The sequence below is a fragment of the Oncorhynchus mykiss genome, chromosome 12, assembly GCF_013265735.2.
Source record: "Oncorhynchus mykiss isolate Arlee chromosome 12, USDA_OmykA_1.1, whole genome shotgun sequence".
Classification (NCBI taxonomy): Eukaryota; Metazoa; Chordata; class Actinopteri; order Salmoniformes; family Salmonidae; genus Oncorhynchus; species Oncorhynchus mykiss.
Genome location: NC_048576.1, coordinates 44342429 through 44359771, shown reverse-complemented (window position 1 = coordinate 44359771; position 17343 = coordinate 44342429). Strand labels below are relative to the sequence as shown.

At 45.3% G+C, this 17343-nt stretch overlaps 1 protein-coding gene across 1 annotated transcript in view; it reads left to right on the top strand.

Moving 5' to 3' along the window:
• LOC110537654 (exocyst complex component 3) overlaps positions 1–17343 on the top strand; it is a 40322-nt gene that overhangs the window by 13426 nt on the left and 9553 nt on the right. Inside the window, exons 2-11 of the mRNA XM_021623862.2 lie at positions 17–516; positions 1275–1495; positions 4026–4749; positions 5536–5650; positions 5808–5918; positions 6118–6218; positions 6328–6438; positions 6778–6913; positions 7103–7225; positions 7378–7533. Of these exons, the coding sequence (XP_021479537.2) occupies positions 44–516; positions 1275–1495; positions 4026–4749; positions 5536–5650; positions 5808–5918; positions 6118–6218; positions 6328–6438; positions 6778–6913; positions 7103–7225; positions 7378–7533 (2271 nt within the window). The 5' untranslated portion in view covers positions 17–43. The remainder of the gene's footprint in view (positions 1–16; positions 517–1274; positions 1496–4025; positions 4750–5535; positions 5651–5807; positions 5919–6117; positions 6219–6327; positions 6439–6777; positions 6914–7102; positions 7226–7377; positions 7534–17343) is intronic.

The following is a 17343-nucleotide window of genomic DNA, read 5'->3' as shown; positions in this document are numbered from 1 at the left end:
CCTTGTGTCTTTGCAGTATTTGATTCTTGAGCACAGCATTTTAATGCCAATCCTTAAGAACCTCCCGGGGAGGATCAAGAGTAACCATGGGAATGGTGAGCTCATCCTGCCCAGGTTAAACTTGGACCTGAACCCCTTCGAGGAGGTGGACCTTGAGGAGGAGAGGAACGAGGGTGAGCCCCCCAATTTGGGGGTATGCGGGGGAAAAATCTTCCAGAGCAGGTCGCCACATGATGGGGAAGAGGAGGAGAATGAGGTGAACGCGGAGAGGCATGGCCCTGAGGCCCCTAAAGGAGGAGGAGGGAGGCCCCTGAGGGGAACCCTTGAGCGGCTGTGCGGCTCTTCGCCCCTGAAGACCCTGGGGAAGCTGGGGAAGGGGCTGCGTATGTCGGGGTGCAGCGTATGGGGGACATTCCCGTCCCAGCGATGCCCCACAGACCCCCACTCACCCAAGCCTGAGAAAGAGAAGAGGAAGGGCCTCCGCAGGAGCTCAGAGGAGATCATGACCCTGCTCCGGTAACGGGGAGGGAGGGTTGCTGATCTAGGATCAGTTATGCCTTTTAGATCACAATGAAGATTGCATGGACAGGGAGGACCTGATCCTAGATCAGCATTCCCACTCTGAGAAGCTTTATAAATACGGGCTCAGAGACACAGATTAACATACATGTAATGTCTATATATAATATGACTCAGTAACTATTTTCATTCATAATGTCTCGACCAAAGAGCTTTCGTTGTGGTCCATTAATTACTGATTTGCTTGCCTATCCAAACTGATTTTCCTGTTACCTGGTAGGACTGAGACCCCCTATCAAGCTGTAACAAAATTATGGAAATGCTCACAGCATATAGCATAATCATTTCCTATTTGGTTATGTAATATAAAAATGTTCCATGAGTTACTATGTTTATGAACAGAACTGCTTTGTTTGCTAATACTATGTTGTGTACCTAAGCACTATTTATAAACAGTTTTCACTTTGACACCTCCAGTCAGGGAAAGCCACAATCACCTCTCAAGCATTTAAATACCTGCTTATTTATAGCATATGAAGCCTAGTCTAGATGTGGTGGTCACACGTTAACATTGAACTCCACAGTATTTGGTAATAATTATGTATCCCATTCCACTTCTATTTTAGATGCTACCTTTATTTCCACACAATATTTCAGACTATGTAAATCCACACATAGCCATTCTTGCCTTTCAAAGTCATACTGTGGCATAATATAGTTCCGACGCTCTCCTAATGGTTCTCTTCTGCTTGTAGATTTGCAGGGCGGAGGAAGCAGACGCAACGCAGAGAGAGCCTGCCCTGTGGTAACCTGAGCGCCGACAGCGAGGCTGAGTCCTGCCGCCGGCCCTCCTTCCTCAGGATGGTCAGCCTTGGCAAGCTGAAGAGGGAGTCCCTGTCGGACCACAACTCCCAGGAGGCTGAGGAGGAGCTGGAGGAGGAGCCACTAGTGGTCAAACCCAGGGAACCTCTCTCAGGTATACATGGCGCTCCAAAACAAACCAATCAGGAGGGGAGATACAGTATGGTATGTTTCCTGCAGGGCCAACCAATCACAGATCACCTAATCGAAACATCTGAATCATGGAAGGGTCAGTGCAGGTTACTTCTGTTTGTGGCATGAGCACCTTAGACCTCCTACAGTCAGTGTTTGTAAGTTTCAGTGTTTACTTTACGAGTCAGGAACTTCCTGGTCAGGTCCTGCAGTATTTCCTCCTCCAATCCCATGCTGGTTTCTGATGAGCTGTGTGCGGTCCCCGGACCCCCTGAGTCATCAGGTTCAATCAGCACCAGACTATGAAAGCCGGAAATGACTGACTTCCTCCCACTGCAGATTCCTTTAGATAGAACTTCATCCAGAGCTACTGTTCGGCAGAGCTCAATAGGGACCAAAACAGACAAGGGACAATCAAAGGACAGTGTAGTACATTGCGTGTTCACAACAATCCAAAATGCCAGGTCAAGAGATTTATATTGTATTTTTTTTGGATCCCCATTACTCTTCCTGGGGTCCAGCAAAATTAAGGCAGTTATACAATTTTAAAAACATTACAATACATTCACAGATTTCACAACACACTGTGTTCCCTCAGGTCCCTACTCCACCACATATCTACAATACAAAATCCATGTGTTCATGTATGTATAGTGTGTATGTTTTCATGTGTGTGTATGCATGTGTCTGTGCCTATGTTTATGTTGCTTCACAGTCCCTGCTGTTCCATATGGCTAATCGGAGTGGCAATATCGTCCGCTATTATCCTCAGTAATTTTCCATTCAAGTTGTCAGACCCCGGAGGCTTGTCATTGTTGATAGACAACAATCATTTTTCCACCTCTTCCAAACTCATATTACGGAACTCAAAATTATAATGCTTGTCTTTCATAATTTGGTCAGCTATATTTGGATGTGTAGTGTCAGCATTTGTTGCTGGCATGTCATGCCTAAGTCTGCTAATCTTGCCAATAAAAAACTATTCAAGTAGTTGGCATTGTCAGTCGGTTTTGTGATGAATGAGCCATCTGATTCAAGAATGATGGAGCTGAGTTTGCCTTTTTAGCCAAAATGTAATTTAAGGTGCACCAATGCTTTTTACTATCGCTCTTTATGTTGTCTTTGTTTCATAGTGTAGTTTCTTCTTCTTTTTATTCAGTTTAGGTCACATGATTTCTCAATTTGCAATATTTTTGCCAATCGGTTGTGCAGCAAGACTTATTTACCATTAATTTTGCCTCATCCCCCTTAACCATACAATTTTAAATTCCTCCTCAATCCACTGGGATATATCAATTTTTACAGTAATTTTATTTGGGGGCATGCTTATTAGTAACTGGAATAAGCTATTTCATAAATGTGTCAAGTGCAGCGTCTGTTTGCTCCTCATTACACACCACGGACCACCATATATGATTTCCATCAACAACATAGGGATAACTACAAAACTTATTGTATGACCTCTTATACACTGTATTAGGCCCAGTCTTTGGAACTTTGGTTTTCCTAGATATGGCTACTATACTGTGATCACTCCATCCGATGGATCTAGATACTGCTTTCAAGCTAATTTCTGCAGCATTAGTAAAGATGTGATCAATACATGTTGAGGATTTCATTCCTGTGCTGTTTGTAACTACCCTGGTCGATTGACTGATAACCTGAACCAGGTTACAGGGACTGATTACAGTTTTGAAGATTTTTCATGAGTGGGCAGCTTGGTGAAAGCCAGTCAATATTTAAATCACCCAGAAAATATACCTCTCTTTTGATATCACATACATTATCAAGCATTTCACACGTGCTATCCAGATACACCTCTACCGTTGACATTTCTGTCTTGTCTGTAAATGTTATAACCTTGTATTGCTACCACTGTATCATCAAAAGTATTATCTAAGTGAGTTTCATAGATAGTCAGAATATGAATGTCATCTGTTACTAGCAAATTATTGATTTCATGAACCTTGTTTCTTAAGCTACATATGTTAACTTGGTCTATTTTGAGCACTTTTCTTTTGGGATGCTTACTTGTTTTTGTTGCTTTACTGGGAAGCTTGGAAGAAGTAGATATGCTCATGTTATTTAGGTTAGTGCAGGGTGAGCTGCACCCAGTGGACTTCCTGCTAGGGCACACCACCTCAGTGCTAACAGTATAAATCTGGTTCATGGGCACATGCTTACTGCATACAATAGCTGTAGGATCAGCAGAGGCATTCAGGGAAGTTAGAGGGACATAAATTAGGTTACTTACATTGTGTCTACCAACACCCCGGTATAATGTACATTTGCTGGGCTTGGATCATTTATATACTCAATATCACACATATCAGCACCCTTCAATATGTCAATGTTGATATTTCACACAGAATATAGCCTGATTAAAACATGTACTTTTTCTCTTCACTTACGCCACCCATTCCTACCCACACATTAATACTATATTAATACTATTGTACAAACCAATAGAGTAAACAGTATGGCATTGATTCCTAACTCTCTCCTTCCCTCAGTACTGGAGATCCTACAGCTGGTCAACCAGAGGGACCTCCTCCTGGCAGACACACACATCCAGGAGCTGGAGCGTGAGTGCGAGCTGATGGCCCTCCTGCCCCACCCCCCCACACCCTCATTCACGCCTCCCGGAGTAAACCCTCTCGGGTCCTTCGATGACCCCTCCAGCCCCAATGTGTCAAGAGACGCCAGCCTTCGCAAGGCCAAGGATGTGGAGTTGCTGTACGAGGCCCTGCAGAAGGAGATGTGGGATGTGGTGAGGGAGTCACTCCGACAGCCAACAGCCGGGCCCAACCTGGGGCTGGTGGTGCTGGTCATCCAGCAGGAGGAGCAGGCCGACACCGCCCAGGCACAGAAAGAGGAGACCCAGCCCCTGAGGGAGGGCCTCCAGCCCCATCCTAGCCAGCGGCCCCGTCAGCTCAAGCTGAAATGGCGGCAGGCAGTGGGGGAGGCGTCTGACTGGAGCCTGCCCCAGCAGGTGAGAACTCCGGCTGGGCAGCTAGCCTCGTACCTGGAGAGGCTGAGGGGCCGCATGGTGGACGACCTGGACGCGGCGAGGAGGAACGTTGTGTCGGTCTACCCGGAGGAGTTCCAGGCCTTCCAGGTGTACGTGCAGAGCTACCACCGGGCAGTGGCCCGACGCCTGAACATCATCACCAGCTCCCAGCTGCAGATCACTGATGTCTACTCCCTGCTGGACTGGTTCTATAACATCTATAACAGGTCAGTGTCAGAACTCATAATATAACAACATTAAGAAAATCTATGACATGTACAACAGGTTAGACGTATACGCTTTTAGAAAACAAGGTACTACCTAGAACCATAAAAGGTTGTTCAATTGTCCATATAGGAAAACCCTCTGAAAATACAGTGCCTTGCGAAAGTATTCGGCCCCCTTGAACTTTGCGACCTTTTGCCACATTTCAGGCTTCAAACATAAAGATATAAAACTGTATTTTTTTGTGAAGAATCAACAACAAGTGGGACACAATCATGAAGTGGAACGACATTTATTGGATATTTCAAACTTTTTTAACAAATCAAAAACTGAAAAATTGGGCGTGCAAAATCTACAATGGAATGGTTCAAAAATAAACATATCCAGGTGTTAGAATGGCCAAGTCAAAGTCCAGACCTGAATCCAATCGAGAATCTGTGGAAAGAACTGAAAACTGCTGTTCACAAATGCTCTCCATCCAACCTCACTGAGCTCGAGCTGTTTTGCAAGGAGGAATGGGAAAAAAATTCAGTCTCTCGATGTGCAAAACTGATAGAGACATACCCCAAGCGACTTACAGCTGTAATCGCAGCAAAAGGTGGCGCTACAAAGTATTAACTTAAGGGGGCTGAATAATTTTGCACGCCCAATTTTTCAGTTTTTGATTTGTTAAAAAAGTTTGAAATATCCAATAAATGTCGTTCCACTTCATGATTGTGCCCCACTTGTTGTTGATTGAATAGTGACAGACAGTAGCACTTCCTCCCTTTTCCGCTGGTCTTTTTAAGGGATGTCCTGGGCACCGTTGGCATGAAAACCCCCATTAACTACTCCCCACTGGAACCCCTACTGCACCAAGATACAGTGGACCGACTGGAACAGGACTGCCTGAACACAGTCAGGGTAAAATCACACTTCCTTTAATACTGAACACTGTCAGGTGAAAACTTGCCCACTGACAGAGGTAATGTTTCTGGCACTAATCTAATGGTAGTGGAACTGCCCATGCTTGGATAGACAATGGACTTCATGGTTGTGTGGGTTCTGTTGTTTATCTCAGGAGAAGGTGACCACAGAGCTCACTCAGGTTCTGGATGAGGAGGAGAGGCGGTGGGCCCAAATGCTGCACATAGAGGAGTACCAATCCAATCTGGCCCGCTCCATCATCCAGGTCTGTCACGCTGTCACTCAGAGACACTACCGTATAGTATATATGTAGGTCACTATTACCATGGCAGTCTGTTGACATTGTGGCAAAGAACTCTAAGACATTTGTAAATCTTTTATGCATATTCAGGAATTACCTATTTTGGCTGGTTGGATTTTGAAGTTCCTACCCTTATTAGTGTGTATGTGTGTGGCTGTAACAGAGACTGACGTTGGACCTAGACAGATCCACAGCTGTAAGCTCGTTTCTGGGGGCCAGGGTGGCCCGCTGCAGTCTTAATGGGCTGTCTGACTTCCTGTACAGGTGAGGAGAAGATGTACTTATAGAGATATACAATGAGTATATTCAATCAATAACCTGTATGTAAATCAATATATATGGATTTCATTTCACGATTTTACTGTGTGTCCAGTTTCCAGAGGAAAGTGGAGATGTTCCATGAGACCCAGGCTGAGTTTGGGGACCGGGGTGATGGATACATCTCCAGGACCATCGCTCTGGTCAACTGTTGTCCTCCTCTAAGGTGGATACCCAGACAGAGAAGTCATCTCTTGTGGCAACTGTGTTGACTGATGCTCCATTCAAATGCTCATCGAAAACGTATATTTTCAAGTTGGTGAAGTCGTAAATGCGACAAGAGAGCATTCAAGTGCATAGACCAATGCGTTAGCTAGATAATCCAGCCCGATAGATAAGCTTGCTAACATTGCGAATAATAAGTTAACTATCTTGCTAAAGTTAACATCATGATCAAACTAGGTTATCCACATGATTAAGGTTGTAAATGGTTCAAATGGTTTTTCCATGTCAGAAATATGATAATTCCGAGACCAACAGTGTTTCCATTCCAATTTTTGTGTAGGTCCTTTGTACAGCGCTGCAGGCAGTGTGACCCACAGGGCAGTGAGGAGTCCACACAGAGAGCTAACTCCTCCCTCAATAGGATCATTAACCAATCAGTGAGGGTTCTGACGGAAAAACTATTTGAGCACATCAGGGTGAGGCAATGTGTTTTTTTATTTTGTTAGGGCGGTAAAACTTCCTCAATACACAACTCACCAATTCCACACTTATTCATGACTGATCAAATACAAACAAACATGCTCTAACGTTAGCACAAATGTTTTGATTTAGGAGAAGCTGTTCATCAACTTCATGTGAATGAAAGCCGTGTATTTCTATTCCAGCCGTTCTGTGACAAGCTGGTGAAGAGAAAGTGGCTAAACAACACTGAGGCATTTGAGGCCATCGAAGCAAGCATCAAGCAACACTTTAAGAAGTTCAGAAGAATGGACTGCCCACCTTATCAGGTATCCACCAATGACCACATACCTGACACGATAACATGTTGCGCGAAATACATAAAATAATACATATTTCTACCCCAATATTTTTTGTTTATCAACACTTATATTGCAATTGACTGACTGAATGATTGACTGGTTGATTATTTGATTGACAGATACTGGTGGGGGAGGTACACAGGCGGATCCTGGTGGAGTATGTGCGTGCGATCATGCGAGGACGGGTCATCTGCACATCATCGAAGATGAGAAAGAGGATGGCGTTCCGACTTCAGGACGAGGCCAAACAGCTCAAAGGACTCTTCAAAGACCTGGTCAGTCATCCCTCTGATTTATGGTCATAATGACCACAAATGTACACTTATTAATATAACTACTGTTCCCAAAGGGAGGGAACAAGGTACAACATACTATGGGGAGTCAACAACCAATCCTATTCACCTGAAAACTGAACTCCTACCCAACGGGCCAATGGATGCCAAGCCCGCCCTTGGAAGCCCTGCCTTTCTGGCTATAATACCAGGGCTCGCATTCATTTCCTCAATTTGGTGCCTCTCTTCATCAAGCCCAAATCCCCTGACGGCACAGGGCGATAATATGTTATACTTTGTTCCCTCCTTCAGCGAACAATAGTTATACTCATAACTTTATGTTCCCATTCAGTCAGTCACTTGGTATAACATACACTATACAGTGGCTTGCGAAAGTATTCACCCCCTTGGCATTTTTCCTATATTATTGCTTTACAACCTGGAATTAAAATAGATTTTGGGGGGGATTTTATCATTTGATTTACACAACATGCCCACCACTTCTCTTGGGGTATGTCTCTATAAGCTTGGCACATCTCTGGAAGACTGAAACAGATTTCCCTCAAAAATGTCCCTGTATTTGGCACCATCCATCATTCCTTCAATTCTGACCAGTCTCCCAGTCCCTGACAATGAAAAACATCCCCACAGCATGATGCTGCCTCCACCATGCTTCACTGTGGGGATGGTGTTCTCGGGGTGATGAGACAAAAAGTGTTGGGGTTTCTCCAGACATAGCGTTTTCCTTGATGGCCAAAAAAGCTCCATTTTAGTCTCATCTGACCAGAGTACCTTCTTCCATATGTTTGGAGACTCTCCCACATGCCTTTTGGCGAACACCAAACGTGTTTGCTTATTTTTCTCTTTAAGCCATTGTTTTTTTCTGGCCACTCTTCCCTAAAGCCCAGCTCTGTGGAGTGTACGGCTTAAAGTGGTCCTATGGACAGATACTCCAATTTCCACTGCGGAGCTTTGCAGCTCCTTCAGGGTTATATTTTGTCTCTTTGTTGCCTCTCTGATTAATGCCCTCCTTGCCTGGTCTGTGAGTTTTGGCGAGCGGCCCTCTCTTGGCAGGTTTGCTGCACACAGCCATGCAATCTCCATAGACAAATAATGACAGTAGAATGTTACTGAAGAGCTCATTGACTTTGAATGTGGAATCGTCATAGGATGCCACCTTTCCATCAAGTCAGTTCATCAAATTTCTGCACTGCTAGAGCTGCCCTGATCAACTGTAAGTGCTGTTATTGTGAAGTGGAAATGTCTAAGAGCAGCAACGACTCAAGCCGTCTCAGAGGGTACCAAATTAGGATGCCCAGGGCAGCTCAAGCACAGAAAGGTTCCACCACCTCTAAAAGGGGGTATAGAAGCCACCTTTTTCCCTAATAATTACCTGAGAAGTCTGAACTGTCAGAGCCTCATGAGGCCTGAACTGTCAGAGCCCCATATAGGGAACCAGAACCTGCTGCAACTTGGCTATGCGCACTGACATGCTGCCACTACAGCCAAAGTCCATAGACCCCATGGTTCCAAAAACAATATTTACCTTGCGATCTTGAAATGTCAGAAGTAGTACAAGGAACCGAAAGTCCAAAATATCAGACCACCTGTTGTGACTTGGTATAGCATCGACCAGAGTTGATGAACCACGGCAGCCCGAGGCTCCATCCCACTGGAAACTTGCTGTAACCTGGAAAAATGCGCAACCTGCACGCTGCCTAACACCCACTCCTGGTCCCAGCCATAAGAACACTGTGAGCCACACCGGCAGCAGTTACATCCAAGCGATAAAACCTTGTCATGCCCCTGAACAATGCACGCACACCGCTAGGCAATCCTTGTCCTTTGTTGTCATATGCCAGGGAGAAAGTGCCCTACCCCGAGCTGGATTAGCAAAAAATACAAAAAGCTGGTCACAAACACAGATGTCCTTGGTCCTATTCATATACAGCATGTGCGTAAAGCGTGCACCAGACACAGGGCATACAACCTCGGTTGTTCATTGGAAGCAAACAGAGGAGGTGAGAAAGGGAACTGCTCGAAAGCCCGGAAGGGTGTACTGATAGCAGGTAGAGATCCCCAACCATCACATAGAGCAGGATCCAAGGCCACTGATACTCCAAAGAATCAGTTCCCAATGGAGCATCCAGATCCATCATCGACAAGAACAGACTAGAATAAGTGTTCTCTCGCGATGCATAAGATCTACTCCAGCCCTGCACACCGGTCCCATTCTGGGCAACCATCGAGGGGTGCAGTCTCCACTCTGTAGAGATAGGACCACCCCCTGGAAAGCAGGTCCAAACCTACATTGAGAGATCCGGGAAGATACTTCACCCTAAGCAACAGGAAATGTGTACTGCTCCATATGAGCAGATAACGGGACAGGTTTATGAGATAGAGAGACCACATCCCCTCCTGCCTGTTGATGTATGCCACCACCGTCCTGTTGTCAGACCTTACCAACACATACTGGCCCTTCAACATCGGAAGGAAGCTGCTCAGCCATAGAAAACAGTCAGTAGCTCTAGGTAATTGATTGAGTGCCCTTTGCTCTGTTTACCAAATCCCTCTTCCTGATTAGCCCACACACAGAGCTCCCCATCCCAGTAAGGATGCATATGTCGTGATCACCCTGCGGGACAGTACCCAGTCCATGAGAACCCGCTGCAACAATAGTTGCAGGTCCCTCCAAGGAATTAACACCCTTAGGCATGTCTGGGATACCATGAGCAGCGGCAACATTTTTATTTATCCATTATTTTACCAGGTAAGTTGACTGAGAACACATTCTAATTTACAGCAATAACATGGGGAATAGTTACAGGGGAGAGGAGGGGGATGAATGAGCCGATTGTAAACTGGGGATTATTAGGTGACCGTGATGGTTTGAGAGCCAGATTGGGAATTTAGCCAGGACACTGGGGTTAATACCCCTACTTTTACAATAAGTGCCATCGGATCTTTAATGACCTCAGAGACACCCATTTAATGTCCCATCCAAAAGACGGCATCCTACACAGGGCAGTGTCCCCAATCACTGCCCTGGGGTATTGGGATATTTTTTAGACCAGAGGAATGAGTGCCTCCTACCTGCCCTCCAACACCACTTCCAGCAGCATCTGGTCTCCCATCCAGGGACTGACCAAGACCAACCCTGCTTAGCTTCAGAAGCAAGCCAGCAGTGGTATGCAGGGTGGTATGCTGCTGGCATGCTGCTGGCATACTGATATGGAGATACATCCAGACACGTAGCAGTCACCCAGCACTAAAACAAAAGCATCAATAGAAGTCCCAGAGGCACTACAGAGGCGAACTGCAGAGCCCCTGTCACCATCCTCATCACCCATGGTGAAACTGCATGCCCCCCACGGGACTGAAGTATGCTGCCAGTCTTCCAGACCTTATCTCTTGAAAAGGTCAAGCACCGCCCAGAGGACTGGGATAATTTGTTTTTTTATCGTGCTTGTTTTCATATCCACCACTCTTGACAACCGTGTGTCTGAATGTGGGGAAGGAACTCGTTTTTTGTTATGCCCACACCTGGACAATAACACAGTCTTGATACCCCTCACCAAGGATCCTTGGGTAGAAACAACGTGCTTTTGTATTACCTCTGTTCTGATACCCAGCCCACACCGGGTTCAGGGACTTCGGCAACCAGTAACTTGGCCCCATTGACCGAGCCACTTAAAGGCACTGTTGCCAAAGCAAATTCTTGGGGAGGAGAACCCCGCTAAGCCACCACCATTGCCCCCATACTTTCCCCCACAGCTAGGATAGTACAGCAGGACAGACGCAGCACAAAATCAACCATAGCACGGATTTCGTCGTGAAGCTCTGAAACCGGCTTCCCCGTCTCCACGGTCTTATTTAGATTCTGCAGCAAATCGATATGATACATCTGCTCGATATGATATCGATATGATACAGGGCCGCCACACCCTCAGCCTGATACATTTTGTCCAACTGATCGGCCGAGAACCGGCACTGTGTATTTGGAATCACAATGCTAGAAGAAGCCCCCTTGTTAGCCTCTGGAGCAAAGTAACCTGTCAGCTTTCCATCCATCGGCAGTGTGTAAATGAACCCCGCCTCCTCCGTACCCTCTACATTATTGAGCTCACCATAACCTGGTAGCACCAGCCTGGTTGAATGAGGGGAATCCCAGGTCATCAGCGAAATCTTTAAACATGGGTAAGCGCTGCATGGACAGGAGGTAAATAACTTCACCCAAACCTGGAGGAACTCTGCTGTGGATGAGAAGATGGCCAATCCACCCCAGGTGATCTGCCAGCCTATGACACAGCTCCATCAAAGGTGCATTAACCACCAATGGTTCACACTCCCCCACCGAATCCAAAACCGGGGCTTTAGGCTCCCTGTACAGATGCCATCCGATTCACACTCTGAAAACCGTCCAGAGCCAACCAGGGATAGTATATTATATTCCTGGAATCCAGACTCTGAACACTGCCAGAGAAACCGGAATGAGCCTCACTCTCACTCCTCACTCTAACTCTAACCACTGCTGCTGCTCTCTCCCAGCAAGCCTCCTGAGTGTGGTTCCACTCCAGGCAAACAGGACAGCACTTACTTTTCATTGTGAAACTCCATGCATGAGGTTGCAGGTTAAAATTTGTCTGGTTAGCCTTTTTGAACTCTTACCACTGGTCCTCTTACCCAAGCAAGGAAGCATTAGCTACACAAGCAGAGCAGAAAGTGCTTAGCTTTCAGCAAACAGAAAAAAACAGAAAAGTACGCTCCCCCACTAACAGACATCTAAGTCGGAGCTGAATCTCGAGCCCCAGCATCCATTGGCCCGTTTCATTTTCATTTTTCTTCAGGTGAATAGGATTGGTCGTTGACTTGCCATAGTATATTATACCAAGTGACTGAATGAAATAAGACGATTAAGATTAACACTCGCAACAATTATTTGGTAAACCCTAAGCGTGCATTTATAACAGACCTCTAATAAAATACGATACACGTGCCAATTTTGTTTGAAATTGGTTAAGTGAATGCTGAGGTGCTGAGAGAACATAGGGCTGACATGCTGAGGGAACATAGGGCTCAGAAAAGATAGGGCTGAAGGAACATAGGGCTCAGAAAAGATAAGGCTGAGGGAACATGGGGCAGACCCTGTCAGTCTTTCCACTGAGAAACTGACTTCCCTATACTCTTCATTGACCTTGTTCTGAAAAATCACTTTGAAGCAGATTTTAAAAAATAAAATAAAAAGGTTTTTTAAAAGACGAAACAAAAGAACTTCGGCTTTGGAATGCAGAGGCCTGTCTGTTACGAATGGTCCCGTGACCCTGGGGGTTGCCAGGTCAGGCGTAACTCAGACAGTGTTGATACGGGGTAGAAGGCTGAAGAATGGCCGCTGTCAGCGAGATGGAGATGAATTAGTGCAGGCCTACGTTAGTGTTAGCCAGGGAGTGGGAGATTGTGAGGAACTGGTTCTGCCAGCATGGCATTTGCCCCTCTCCATGAGCCAGTTGAAACAAATGTCTGTCACCTCGGGCTGACAACAGGAAGTCTCTGTGTTTTGAGGAACTTCCTGTTCCTGTCAGCTGGATGACTTTGATGTGTTTCTAGGTAGCCTAGATTGCCTTTCGCTTGAGAAGCAGAACGAGACATCTGTGGAAACTGGGGGTTGAATACATTTTTAATCACTGTCTGAAAGGAAAGAGGATATTTTTAGTGGATGGAGAGCTTAAGCTGTGTTAGCACACTGTACCCTGTTGTCTTTTTTTCTGAGAAAGTATGTCTGAAAAACATATAGCTTTCAAAAAAAGAGGATTTATAAAGGGTTCTTTGGCTGTCCCTGTAGGAGACACATTTATTGGTTCCAGGGAGAACCCTTTCAACAAAGAACCTTTAACAATAGAACCATTTTCCCCATACAGTCCCTGACAGTTATTTTGATACTCTTGCCACTTTAGAGCATATTTACAAAGGGTGCGAGAAGCTCCAGACTTTTTTTCCATTTAAGTCAATTGTTATGATGCTTGTGAATATCAGTTGGATGAAAGCTTCGCTACAGTTCAGTGAGACAATCACCACACCGACCGACTCCAGATAGTGATGTGCGTATCCCATCGGTAGACGGCCTTAGATACAGAACAGCAGTGTTCCTCTGATTTATTTGTCTAATTAATGATCCAATATTAGTTGAAGTTGTGCTTCAATAAAGAGCTACAGATGGTTTGTTAACTGAAGGGTATTTAAAAGGCTTGAATGTACAAGAAATCAGAGCCATAGCTTGACAAGCAAGAGCAAAGTCTTCCTTCGGTGGTTATAAAAAAAGTGTCTACTGAACAGATCTGTTACAACTTGACTTAAACCAGGAAGTCAGTAGAGCATGATCTGTTTCTCTCATTCAAGTAGTGTGACATAAACAAGACACATGGCCATAATCAAACACAAATCTGTGTCTCAGCACACACACACAAACTACACACACACACAAACTACACAAACTACACACACACACACACAAACTACACAAACTACACAAACTACACAAACTACACACACACACAAACTACACAAACTACACACACAGAAACACGCATCTTTCTGGTAAGAAGTGGGGTGGGGGGGTATGCCTTATGATTAACGAGACGTGGTGTGATCATAACAACATACAGGAACTCAAGTCCTTCTGTTCACCTGACTTACAATTCCTCACAATCAAATGTTGACCGCATTATCTACCAAGCGAATTCTCTTCGATTATAATCACAGCCGTATATATTCCCCCCCAAGCAGACACATCGATGGCCCTGAATGAAACTGGAAACTGGAAACCACATATCCTGAGGCTGCATTCATTGTAGCTGGGGATTTTAACAAGGCTAATCTGAAAACAAGACTCCCTAAATTCTATCAGCATATCGATAGACAGACAGCGTTGTGAAGAAGGCGCAGTAGCGCCTCTTCAACCTCAGGAGGCTGAAGAAATTTGGCTTGTCACCAAAAGCACTCACAAACTTCTACAGATGCTCAATCAAGAGCATCCTGTCGGCTGTATCACCGCCTGGTACGGCAACTGCTCCGCCCACAACCGTAAGGCTCTCCAGTGGGTAGTGAGGTCTGCACAACACATCACCGGGGGCAAACTCCCTGCCCTCCAGGACACCTACACCACCCGATGTCACAGGAAGGCCATACAGATCATCAAAGACAACAACCACCTGAGCCACTGCCTGTTCACCCCGCTATCATCCAGAAGACGAGGTCAGTACAGATGCATCAAAGCAGGGACCAACAGACTGAAAAAAGGCCATCAGAATGTTAAACAGCCACCACTAACATTGAGTGGCTGCTGCCAACATACTGACTCAACTCCAGCCACTTTAATAATGGAAATTGATGGAAAAATTGTATCACTAGCCACTTTAAACAATGCCACTTAATATAATGTTTACATACCCTACATTACTCATCTCATATGTATATACTGTACTCTATATCATCTACTGCTTTTTTGTGTAATACATGTATCACTAGCCACCTTAAACTGTGCCACTCTGTTTACATACCCTACATTACTCATCTCATATGTATATACTGTACTCAATACCATCTACTGCATCTTGCCTATGCCGTTCTGTACCATCACTCATTCATATCTTTCATATCTTTATGTACATACTGTATTCTTTATCCCTTTACACTTGTGTGTATAAGGTAGTAGTTGGGGAATTGTTAGGTTAGATTACTCGTTGGTTATTACTGCATTGTCGGAACTAGAAGCACAAGCATTTCGCTACACTCGCATTAACATCTGCTAACCATGTGTATGTGACAAATACATTTGATTTGATTTGCTAGCTAACCTTCAATCGCTGGAAATAAATGGGATGAACTGAAAGCACGTATATCCTACCAACAGGACATTAAAAGCAGTAATACCTTATGTTTCACTGAGTCGTGGCTGAACGGCGACATTAAGAACATACAGCTGATGGATTATACACTTCATTGGCAGGACAGAACAGCAGCTTCTGGTAAGACACGGGGCGGGGGTCCATGCATATTTGTAAACAATAGCTGGTGCACGATATCTAAGGAGGTTTTGCCTGCCTGAGGTAGAGTAGCTCATGATAAGCTGCAGACCACACTATCTACCTAGAGAGTTTTCATCTGTATTTTTCATAGCTGTCTACATACCACCACAGACCGAGGCTGGCACTAAAACCGCACTTAATGAGCTGTATTCCGCCATAAGCAAACAGGAAAACGTTCATCCAGAGGTGGCGCTCCTATTGGCCGAGGACATTAATGCAGGGAAACTTAAATCAGTTGTACCTATTTTCTATCTGCTTGTTAAATGTACAACCAGAGGGAAAACATTCTGGACCACCTTTACTCCACACACAGAGATGCCTACCGAGCTCTCCCTCTGCCTCCATTTGGCAAATCTGACCACAACTCTATCCTCCTGATTCCTGCTTACAAGCTTAAAATTAAAGCAGGAAGCACTAGTGACACGGTCTATATAAAAGTGATCAGATGAAGCAGATGCTAAACTACAGGAATGTTTTTCTAGCACAGACTGGAATATGTTCCGGGATTCTTCCGATGGCATTGAAGAGTATACCACATCAGTTACTGGCTTTATCAATAAGTGCATCAAGGACAACATCCCCACAGTAACTGTACGTACATACACCAACCAGAAGCCATGGATTACAGGCAACATTCACACTGAGTTAAAGGGTAGAGGTACCGCTTTCAAGGAGCGGGACTCTAACCCGGAAGCTTATAAGAAATCCCGCTATGCCCTCCGATGAGCCGTCAAACAGGCAAAGCTTCAATACAGGACTTAGATCGAATCGTACTACACCGGCGCTGACGCTCGTCTTATATGGCAGGGCTTGCAAACTATTACAGACTACAAAGAGAAGCACAGCCAAGAGCTGCCCAGTGACACAAGCCTACCAGACGAGCTAAATAACTTCTATGCTCACTTTGAGGCAAGTAACACTGAAACATGCATGAGAGCATCAGCTGTTCTGGACGTCTGTGTGATCACGCTCTCCACATCCAATGTGAGTAAGACCTTTCAACAGGTCAACATTTACAAGGCCGCTGGGCCAGATTACCAGGACGTGTACTCTGAGCACACGCTGGCCAACTGGCATGTGTCTTCACTGACATTTTCAACCTCTCCCTGTCTGAGTCTGTAATACCAACATGTTTCAAGCAGACCACCATAGTCCCTTGGCCTAAGAACACTAAAGTAACCTGCCTAAATGACTACTGACCCGTAGCACTCACGTCTCTAGCCATGAAATGCTTTGAAAGGCTGGTAATGGCTCAAATCAACACCATTATCCCAGAAACCCTAGACCCACTCCAATATGCATACCACACCAACAGATCAAAACATTATGCAATCTCTATTGCACTCCACACTGCCCTTTCCCACCTGCACAAAAGGAACACCTATGTGAGAATGCTATTCATTGACAACAGCTCAGAGTTCAACACCATAGTGCCTTCAAAGCTCATCACTAAGCTAAGGACCCTGGGACGAAACACCTCCTTCAACTGGATCCTGGATTTCCTGACAGTAACAACACATTCTCCACGCTGATCCTCAACACAGGGGCCCCTCAGGGGTGCGTGCTCAGTCCCCTCCTGCACTCCCTGTTCACTCATGACTGCACGGCCAGGCAAGACTCCAACACCATCATTAAGTTTGCTGATGACACAACAGTGGTAGGCCTGATCACAAACAATAATGAGACAGCCAAATAGGGAGGAGGTCAGAGACCTGACTGTGTGGTGCAAGGA